The following is an 11204-nucleotide window of genomic DNA, read 5'->3' as shown; positions in this document are numbered from 1 at the left end:
AACGCTTTAATACTAGTAACTTAATTAACGTATGGACGATATATTAATTTTACTACAGTAAAGATTTACAACTCCATCTATCCAAGATTTTAATTGATAGGAAGCGACTGTAACTTGTATAAAATTTTAAAAACCAGTTTTACAATCGAAGTGTTATCCGGCTTGTGGGAAAGGGGTGCTCTAATAGTAATCTTATTTAGAAGATTTTTTTTACATTTTATTTTTTTTTTAACCAATTACCATGATTTATAAAGATAATAAATATCCCCCCCAATTGTTTTCCAGACATAACCTTTATACTATTGAAATGATCATTGAAACCTCCAACACTGTTAAATAAATAGTAGTCAGAAAGTGTAAGAAAATAATTCTGAAAGAAATTGGAGCTATGTCATTACTTTGTCAGAGCTTTCCGTAAGAGACTTAAAATGACTAAGTAAACTTGTATTGATCATGGAAGGATTAAATATGTATAAAATATATCGTTTCTGAGAAATTAATATATTTTAAATGATTTAATCTCAAATATTATTTTCCGCTTTCCGTTCCGTTCCGCTTTCCTTTCCGTTTTCCGTTCCGCGTTTTAGCAACACCCTTAATAGTGGGACATGACAGGGGATCAAATTTAATATCCTGTTAGGATTCATTATAAACTGCTAGTCAATAAAAACAGAAAGTCAATAATTTATTTTTGTTCAGGGACTTTGTTTTATTACACACTTAGTAATAAATACAGGTTTTTTGCATATGCGATATGGCTGACGTCACAATAGCCGTATCAGCTCTCCAGGGCTGATATGGATTTGCAGGGCTGATAACCTATATCAGCCCCGCAAATCCATATCAGCCCTGCAGGGCTGATACGGCTATTGTGACGTCAATATCACAACCTTAGTAAATTAACCACAAAAAGAGTACTTGTGATCATACACAATTTTTGGTGGGTTCATATTCTCTTAATTTTAACTTTTTGAAAATAAGGTTAATCTTAATTTACAAATACATGTAATAGATTATTTTCAAATTACGATCGAGTGCATTGAAATAAAAGTAGAAACAAACCCAAATCTTATGAGACAATAGACCATGTACATGTATATGTAAGAAGTCCCTTCATGATTATTGTAAAGAATGTCAGATAAATTACTGTATACAGGGTTATTTTCACCCCGTGTTATTTTCGCCCTTTCACACTTGCAAACAATTTTGTCCCGTTATAAATTCCCCCATTATAGTTTTGTTAAAGAAATTATACTGCATTCTTTGAATTCGCATCGTTTTAAATTCGCCCAAATGAGGGTGGGGAGAAAGGGGCGAAATTAAAACAGGGGAGAAAATTTCCCTGTATACAGTATTTCTTTTGGCTAATGACTGCGACACAAAGAAAAAGATCATCTGTTTTTTAAATAGGTTTTTAATATATAAATATAACATAAAAGTGTATAAAGGTTTGGTCCCAAGTCAATGAGAGTTAACTAGCTATCCCTACTGCGTCGCGATTGGTCCTGCACTAGATATGTGGAGAATGGAATGTTGCGCAGTTTGTTCCTGATTCTATTGTTCCTCTTTCTTTCCGTGTTTGAGAATTCTCGTAAATTCTACATAATCAAACATTCCGTTCTTCAAAGGTGCTTCCCGGAACATTTCGTCAACCTGTAAGATAAAGTCGAAAGTGTATATGGATCTGACTAAAGTATAAATGCAGAGGTAGTGATTCTGTTTGATTAAACATTTATTTCTAAGTCAACTGCTTGCAATGTACAGTGTATTGATGGCAGACACACAGTGGTGCATTGTTGCCCTTTATACCGGTAATTAAATCTAACTGTATACAGCTTGGTTTTTATTATTGTAGCTTTTTTTCTTCCTTTTGAAGGAAATATTGCTATAACCTGGGTTGGAACCTTTTACACTTTTTTAAAAATCAATTTGGGGTTTATAAAGCATAAACTGCCCCAACCCAGGTTGAACAGTATAACTTGGGTACCATTCAATAGATTATAAAACAGATGTGATACACACCTCATCCTCAGTGAAGCGATCTCCCATGGTCATTAATAACTCACGAAGTCTGTCTTCGTTAATGTAACCTTCAAAACAAAAGGAATCACTGGTATAACAATATACACACAATACATTATACTCTTATAAAGGTTCTACTGAAATAAATATAACAATATATACATACATCTTACAAAGACTTTATATTGAAATAGGTACATGTATAACATTATACTCTCATTAAGGCATTGAAATAGGTATTGAGGAACCAGTTGATTCTTGTCATGGTTAATCATGTTAATTGACAGAGAAACTATAAAACTGGTTTATAGTTTATATACATAGAAAAAACAAATGAGATAATCATCATAAACCCTGCCTATATATTTGGCACTATTCATACCTTTTATCATGTTTATATTCATATTATGTTTACCTACATGCATTAACAATGTTGAAAATTTTTCATATGTCACAAACCTTCCTGTTTTATCGGGAAGTGATTCAAACTTATACTATTTACCCAAGGTTTGACTATAATTATGATCTTAGCAAAAATTTCAATACAACTTTTCACATACAACTTGTCACTTCACTGAAAGGATAAAAATAAGTGCTGCAGGGGCATTTAAAGTTAACTCACTCCTTTCCTTTTCAATCAATGTTCTGGAAATGTAAAATGTTAAACTTAAAGAGAGGAGTATCAAGAGTAGAGTTTCATGCAACATCATGTGAAGAATTCTAAAAGCCATTTATTATACACTGTACCTCTGGCTTGAAAAGTATGAGTGTATATAGTAATTGGGATTTTCGTCCATTTGTTAGCTCTGAAGTACCCATCTCTTACATGCATACGTCAACTCCTCTTATACCACTGAATGAAATTTAATGATTGGAGACTTTTGTAGAATCTTTATTTCATAGTGACCTATTTTACTTTTTGATCCAACACATACAATATGCGTCAAAGCTCACCTGATGCATCTTCATCAAAACAGGCAAAAGCGTTCTTAATAACATCCTCTGGGTCCGTGCCATTTAATTTCTCCCCAAACATTGTAAGGAACATTGTAAAATTGATAGGGCCTGGGGCACAGCTCATCATTTCTTCTAAGTACTGGTCTGTGGGATTCTTTCCTAAAATTTATAATTTTTTATTAGAGTTTTCTTTTTCCCCCCTTATTTAATAATATCTACAACTTCATGGGACTTATTACTTTTCTCTTTTTGCTCACATTCAAGTGCAATAGTGCATTATTATTTATCTCTACATAGAACTTACTTCTTTTCACCTTTTGCTCACATTATCTCAATTCACATTTTTACAAAAGCACTGGAGCAATTTTATAATATACATGTATCCTGAATCCATGTAAATTGAAAGCTTTAATTAGAATAAAAGGCGAAAATGTTTAATCTATTTTTTTGCTTGAGTTTATATACTTCTTGTGACAAGTGAATCATACCTAGAGATGCAAGCATATCTGCTAAATCTTCTTTGTCAATAAATCCATCTCTGTTTTGGTCGATCATGTTGAATGCTTCTTTGAACTCCTGGATCTGAGCCTGATCAAACATAGCAAACACATTGGAAGTGGCCCTCTGGGCTCGCTTCTTTGTGGTTTTGGATTTGGTCTTTCTACTTGACATGTTGAAATCTGCTTTAAAAAAGTTTCATGAGTTACTCTAGCTGCAGAACTGTAGCTCACCACAAAAAAATAAACTGACAGACTGAAGAGTTCCAGTGCCATCCATTGAAAAAAAGTGTATATTAATTGTGCACAAAAAAGTGCACTCTTTCTTAGTTCTTCATTTTTCCATGTTTTTCAAACCGCCATCTTAAAATATTACTAACCGTGTAACTTACACTCTTCTTGTACTATTTCCAAAACAAAACATTCCTTATTCTACCATTGTATATATGGGCTTTTGAAAATTGTTTACATTAATTACAATACGAAATTGTTCATTTAGGAAGTTATCATTTTTTGGCCAAAACTTTGTCGTATTTATCATTAGTGTGACTTTATCAAGAAATGTGATACTCCCCATGTTGCGCCATTTGGCTGTTTGGCCACAAGATGTAAGTAAAGCAAAAAGTAGGTAAAAATAGCTACTTTGGGTAGATTTAAATACCTAGGTAGCTATTAATAGCTACGTAGGTAGAAATAGTCTTTGGACTGGACCTGTTAATCAGAAGTCAACAACTGAACTAGCCAAGCTATGACATTATTGCTTTAAACTTTTTGATGTAGTTGATACACAGTTCATACATTTAAACCAGAATGAAATGATGAAGAGAAACTTGTAACTGCGACTCAAGGTAAATCAAAGTACAACTCAATCAAAATGTTGGTAGTTTACATAAAGATTGTATGTTTCATGTTAAATGATGAGTCTGAAACATTAAATTCCCTCAAATTACTTACATTAATGTATCGTTCAAGACCCTGACTGATGCTCAGACTGAGGGGATATGACTAACAGAGAAGGATTGTTTATTTATTCATTCCTAAAATTCCATTCGTGACCTCAGTAAGAAAATCCGGAAATGATTTTAATTTTAACGTTTTTCTTTTTAAAAAAATTATTACAAAAACCCATCTTTGTATGTTGAAATAAATTTAATTGCTACAACAGAGACGAAAATATTAGTTCTCAATACCTATGTACTTACTTAGTGGGTGCGAAAGAAAAACCGGAAAACTCGAAAAAGAAAAAGTTCCTTTTTTTAACAGGAAGTCAAAAAATTTTAGCGCATGCGTCGCCTCGTCGTGCGTTCGATACTCTGTGTCAGTGTGTGGGTGTGTATCCGTATTCAATGCAGTTCCCTTTTATTTTATCATCATTATTCAGTAATCAAAATCTGAAAAGATTTTTGTTTGATAAAATTTAATTATGGTAGAAACAAAGGTACCCCAATACAAAATTGAACAAAGATTATAACAATTCTCTTATTAAAAAAAAAATCGAGAATTTAGCAAACGTTCATCTGCAAGTCCAATGGGATCAAAGGCATCAAATGATTAAAAAGAAAATGATTTTTTCCGACTTAATCAAGAATACAACCCAGCACCCCTGCATCACTGGATAATATATTCAGACCGTTAAATGGCCCAAAACAATGAAAAACCTACAAATCAAACAGGCCGCAAGGTTTTATTTTTTTTTATAGCTCACCTGAGCAGACAGCTCAAGTGTATAGGTTGTTCGGCAATCTTCTGTAAATTGAAATTCTTCCAATGTTTCTTTTAAAAATATAATATATATTCTTGAAAGAAAGCTATAGGGTGCGTTCAGAGTATTTCCAATGGTACCACCACCTCTTTGCCAATGGTAGCAATTTGTACCGTTGGTACCATTGGACCCCTATGTACTCTGAACGATTTTGGGGTAGAGTTGGTAGGAAACTCGCCAATGTTAACAATGGCACCATTGGTGTACCATTTGTGACATTGGTGTATACCATTGTTAACATTGACAGATTTCTTAAAAGAAAATGTCGAACCAAGATTATTATTCTTGCTTCATGAATCATTTTGCAGCAAGAAAAATGTTTTCAGAAATACTTTTTAGTACAGTAAAGTACTTCTCCACTACAGAATTTTTTCCAACTTGTATTCCGAATTGTCAAATGTAAAATAATTAAATCAATGAAATCTTTATTTTACATTAAATAGACTTGAAATTTATTAAAATAAAGATTCTGGAACTTTCAGTCAAGAAAAACCACATTTAAAAAAGACGTTTCACACCTATATACACAGAGTTTATGTATATAGGTGTTGTAAAAACATTACAATAATTTGTTACTTTTTCAACTTTTTTCCCCAGGGAAAACTTTCATAGAATAATCTTGTTATTAATTTTATAGATAGAAAACGATTTATAGAGTAAAAATGAACTCAATTATTCATAAATTTTATTTGAATTTACCAAATACAGTCAGGTCAACCCAGAGATCTCTCGGGTTCTCTGTTTAGTAGGACCGACTTGATCAGTACCCGCCATTTTGTTTGACGTCATTAAAAAAGTTACCATCGCTAACAGAGCTCTAGTTCGTCTGCAGAAAAATCTACCTATGGAAAATTTTTTCGGCAAACATTGGTACCATTGGCATACCAATGGTAAGAAATTCTACCAGTGGTAACTTTTGTCAGCCAAACGGTAGTACTCTGAACGCACCCAATATTGTTTTTTCACAACTTGAAGATTTAGTGATTATTTATTTACCTCATGAAAACTGCTCACATTTAATGTTATGCATATATATGTCCTCGACTTCATGCCCTCGGATCAGGAAAAATATTGTCTATTCTGACAAAATAAATTATATGGTGATTAAATGTGGCTGAAATTCAACATGTAATTTTACCATATGAAAGCCTCGAGTAAAGTATTTTATTTGTACCAAGTTTTCTCACCTAATGACCCCGTCAGTAAACTTTTCAGTTGGGCGACGCTTTATAAACCGCAAAGCGTTTCACTTTGAAAATTGGTGCATAGTCCCAAAACTTTTTATACAGTATAAAATGGGTAGCTATTAAATTCATTGCTTATAATTTGATTTTCATTCATTTGATGTAGGAAAAAAGATGATTGTTCTAACAAAATGACTTCAATTTGTACAAAATTTGAATGTAACGTCAGGCGGATTGATACATTTTTGACACAAGTCATTGTGATGTAGGCAACCCATTTTATTCAATATAAAGTAATTTTTTTATCCAATCAAATACAGCGTTACAACCTGAATTAAATTATATAGCTGGGGATCCAAAATAACTGCATCATATCCAAGAACTCACAATATCTGTGTTCGTACTAAACGACTTTTACCGTGTACTCCTTATGACAAGACCTTTCTTTGGGTAACAATATATTAGACCTCTTGGCTTTCATACTTCACATATATTCCTTAATTGTGAAGAGTTTTCCTTTGGAACAAACAAACATTTCCTTTGGTACCAACAATTTTGACCCTTTCACCTTGGAGTCTGACCTATATTGAAAAACATTGACCTTCTCTACAACTTTTGAATACAATTAGTGTTAAGTTTTTCACAAATGTCTTCCTTATCTTGGCCAGCTAATCAAATGCTGAATCACCAAATGGATCAAAAAATCAAATGAAAAGAAAAAAAATCTGTTGTATTGAGTAGTATTTATTGCACTGAAGACAATGTGTATGGCACAACACAACAGCACAGTTTTTTCTTTGTGATGTTGTACAGTGTATTCCATTTTTAAAAAGGCACAATTTGTTCTGCTCGGTAGGACTTTCTAGTCCAATGGAATCTCATCTTCTGAAATGTCTAAGCTCAGTGTTTCCTGGTGAATCTAATTTCTCTTAAATTCCATGTTGTCCACAGAAAGACTTAGATTTCTTAATGTGTAAAGGCATGGGACTGCCTTATTAAAAACATCCTCACAATTTTATTCTTTCTACTTTCAAGTTTCTTCATCACTACTCCATGCATCGGCAGTAGCTGCTATTCTACTCACAAAATTTCTGTTGTTTGTTTGTTTCTTTGAACTTTGTTCCTTTAGATGGCTGTCGTAAGCTCCGTCAGATTCCGGTTCCCATACTAAGACGTTACGATCGTTTCCTCCACTATACAACTCCTGATAATCCGGATGAAACACACAGCAGTTGGCCTGTTGAAGATGTCCACGGAGGGTGTCGATTTTCCTTCCCGTAAACATTTCGTAAACCTGTATGTTACAGTATTCATCCGGAATGTAAATTAAATCTGATTTACACCAGCAAGAAACTGCCAATTGTAAGGATTTTCTTGTCTCGTTCTGAATTTTTCCATAATTTACTAAAGTGTTTCTTCCTGTGTCAATGTTCCAAAGTCTCATTCTGTTGTCTGTACCAGAGGTCACCAAGTAGAGTCCATCCATGGTAAAGGACATGCCATTTACATGGCCACTGTGTGCTGTGCAAGCTTCAAAGAAAAAAAGAACAAATTAGGGGAAACTCCATATCAATTTATTCACAAAACATTTCAAATCTTGCAAAAAAGATTGATTTTGTTGGTTATTTTTTATCTTTGGTTCAGAATTGGATCCTGTTTGTAGTGCTAAATAAGAGGGCATTTGGACAACATGTGTAACAAGAGGTGGCATATTGGACCAGGATTTAAAAATCATGTCTTCTTAAAACTCTTTCTTCCAAAGTTATTACTGTAAATCACTTATTATTCGCGAGAAATATATTTTTGAGTAATTACGTGAGACAATGTGTTCGCAAAAATTTGATTCTCGCGTTTAAAAGTATTCCTTACGATTATATAGAGGAATAACAACTATTCGTGAAAATTATGTCTCGCTTACTAAGAGTCAATGACAATCTCGCGAAAATAAGGTGTCGCAAAAATTTAGTGATCTACAGTAACTATATAGTCTTGGAAGAATGAATAGTATTGAATACACTGTATAAGTGGAAATTTTTGCGAGACGAAAATTCAGTGATTTGTCCTTAAAAATTGGTATTATTTAACAAGATTTAATTTTAGAGATTTTAAAATGATCATTACAGAACCTATTACAAATATAATGCAATTTATTTTTAACAATATGTCATTTTATCTATCTCAGCACTCTTTCTAATAATCAGTGTTTTCCCTAAGAACCGGCAACCGGCCAAGTATCTGAAACTTACCACTAAGTAAAGTTGGAACTTCCTGTCCATTGAATTGGTCTAGACTCATTAAGGAACCCTTTGAACTTCTAATATCCCACAAATGTACTCTGTTGTCTTCACTGAAAATACAAACAAAACAAAAATTTAAGATTGAATCAAATACAATGTATCATCAAGGAAAAATTTCAACTTCATCAAAGTTTAATATGGAATCAAATACAATCTAGTGATGTCATCAAATTACTGGATCTTTTTACACTAACCTGCCTGATGCCAGTAAGAATTCATTTTTGGTTGACCACTTGACTGCCAGGATTGACTTTTTATGCCCTTTGAGCATGTGTGTTGCAGAACCAGACTTCAGGTCCACTAACTTCAGAGTAGAACTGTGACACCCTACAGCCACTAAGCAATGTGATGTAGCTACAGGAGACATATGATGACTGTACACGATACCACTGAACTCATACTCATCTGCTGGCTGAGGATAAAAGAAGGAAAGAATCAATTATAGGTACTGAACAGCCCTATTGAAGTATCAAATATGTGAGTGATCTGAATGCATGTGTGCTTCTGGTTTAAATATTATCTCTCTCTTAGATTCTCTCTCTCCCCCCTATCCAAATTAAATGATAATTTACCTTCATACTATTGGTGTCCCATATTTTTAGAGTCTTGTCTGTTCCACTGGAAAGAAACATTCCACTATCCAAAGGGTACCACTGGACAGTTTCAACACTATGTTTGTGTTTATAAGGACTAGAGCGACTGATGTTACAAATGGCTTTGGTGGTGTACTTCACCTGACCAGAGTGGTTTGTTAGATCATGTATGTGAACGGTTCCAGCAACTGTCCCTGACAGCAAACTAATTAAAAATGGATAATAACAATTTAATCTGTTGTCACTTTTACATTATTGTGATAAAATGTTGTTAAAAAGTTCAAACTTAGTACTGTGTTAACCTGTGTATTCGGAGTACACATAAAAACTTACTATCTTGCTTCAACTGGATCTATATCAAGTGAATTAATTCCACCATAAAACACACACTCTACGTCCCTGTGCTTGCTCAGTTCTAATGAGTAGGCTCGCTTTGTTGATTCTGTACGTCTCAAGATAACAGGGTCATCTATACCATTTTCTCTGGCTTTCAGGAACTTCAACATCTTTAAAATGTATCACTAATTTAGTGAAAAAAATTTCAGAGGACTGTTACCGTGGGTTATGCAATACATAACTTCAAATCTGTCATGTTACGTCGGTAACAGAAAAAAGTGCTGACCAAATGTGAAAGTAGAACTCTTCTGTATTAGAAGTTATTTTACGACTATATTTCGTACTTGGTCATCTGTGCACTTTATTTAAGGCGCTTTGTCAAATTGTATGGAAGACAGTATTTAACATTGACTAGCACGTGCTGTCAACAAAAATATTTAATATGAGTGGAAATACGGTTACTTTTGAAGGTTGTAATTACTTTAGACAGCGTTTAATTTTATCAACTCTTAGCGGGAAAACTGTAAGAATAAAAAAAATTAGATCGAAAGACGATGATCCAGGTCTAAAAGGTTTGTTACTTAATCAAAGTATCTGGCAAGATTGATAATAATTGTCTCAAACAAAAGCATAGAAATTTACTGTTTTAGTACTGTTTTTAATAGATATAATAATATGTTGACGGTGCGACCGTTAGAGCGAGCGCAAACTCTTCTATTGTTTTAATTAAGATCGGGCTCGTCAAACCGCACGTGACATTTGGTGCGTCTAAACTCTGACGTCACATGACGTCGTATGTAAGTTACAAATACCAAGAAAAAACTGAACAGTGCTGAAAGTTAATGAAAAAATATACGTTTACAATTTATCTTCAATGTTTATCCATTTAATCAAGAAGAGTAAACTTTTTGTTGAACATTTGCCGTCATTCTCGCGAGAACGCAACTTTGCTAAGTGATGCATTGTGGGTCAAAATTACTGCAGCAAAAAATTCTGAAGAATGAATGTGCAGTAACCGAATTTTCTCTTCGCCCAGGCGTTGTCGTTAGAGCTCGCAGTTACGAGCGTCGCTTCGCGACGCTCGCTGCGCTCGCTATAAAGAAATATGTGTTAATCAAGAGATGATGGGGGGGGGGGGGGGGTATATTAACATTTGTTTAATAAGTTGACTTTGCATGATTGGCATTCTATTTCATACATCTTTTTATTGCTTGAAAAAAAAAAACATTCAAATATGTTTTACGGTGTGACCGTTGGGGTGAGCACAGTTGTACCATCAAAAACACTCTAAAAATTGATCAGCCACTTCAAACATCAAGCCGCACGAGACATTTCGATTAGCTGTGACGTCACTTGACGTCACGGAGCTCGTCGGAGCTAACGGAGACAGCTGAGCGTCTGTTTGAAACTATAGACCTAGTGCAATATTGGTTGAAAAACATTGTAGAGTTATTTTTTGTTTCTTTGAAAGATTTCTACTAACTGATAGTCTTTTTATGCTTTACGTACGTTATTATTTATTTATTTGCGCAAAGGACATTGGGTAGTGCAGGAAT

At 33.8% G+C, this 11204-nt stretch overlaps 2 protein-coding genes across 5 annotated transcripts; both read right to left on the bottom strand.

The window, feature by feature from the left end:
• Positions 1 to 1396: 1396 nt before the first annotated feature.
• Positions 1397 to 4798, bottom strand: LOC134233485 (myosin regulatory light polypeptide 9-like). Of its 4 annotated transcripts, none has more exons than XM_062715455.1 (5): positions 4679 to 4798; positions 3468 to 3659; positions 2977 to 3138; positions 2023 to 2090; positions 1397 to 1653 (listed from the first exon to the last, which is right to left on the bottom strand). In XM_062715455.1, exons 2-5 carry the CDS (start codon positions 3649 to 3651, stop codon positions 1555 to 1557), a joined length of 513 nt encoding a protein of 170 aa, XP_062571439.1. In that variant the 5' UTR covers positions 3652 to 3659; positions 4679 to 4798; the 3' UTR covers positions 1397 to 1554. The 4 variants fall into 4 exon arrangements, with proteins under 4 accessions (XP_062571439.1, XP_062571438.1, XP_062571440.1 ...); XM_062715454.1 differs by having other exon boundaries at positions 3468 to 3662; positions 4679 to 4791; XM_062715456.1 differs by lacking the exon at positions 4679 to 4798 and adding an exon at positions 4431 to 4527.
• A 2348-nt stretch (positions 4799 to 7146) lies between these two features.
• LOC134233484 (DNA excision repair protein ERCC-8-like) lies at positions 7147 to 9875 on the bottom strand. Its single transcript, XM_062715453.1, has 5 exons — positions 9646 to 9875; positions 9292 to 9517; positions 8914 to 9131; positions 8669 to 8769; positions 7147 to 7952 (listed from the first exon to the last, which is right to left on the bottom strand). Exons 1-5 carry the CDS (start codon positions 9816 to 9818, stop codon positions 7453 to 7455), a joined length of 1218 nt encoding a protein of 405 aa, XP_062571437.1. The 5' UTR covers positions 9819 to 9875; the 3' UTR covers positions 7147 to 7452.
• Between the last annotated feature and the right edge of the window lie 1329 nt (positions 9876 to 11204).

Source organism: Saccostrea cucullata, unplaced genomic scaffold (assembly GCF_032062105.1).
Source record: "Saccostrea cucullata isolate Sc308-1 unplaced genomic scaffold, CSIRO_AGI_Scuc_v1 ctg258, whole genome shotgun sequence".
Classification (NCBI taxonomy): Eukaryota; Metazoa; Mollusca; class Bivalvia; order Ostreida; family Ostreidae; genus Saccostrea; species Saccostrea cuccullata.
This window is presented reverse-complemented; position numbering and strand designations above follow the sequence as displayed.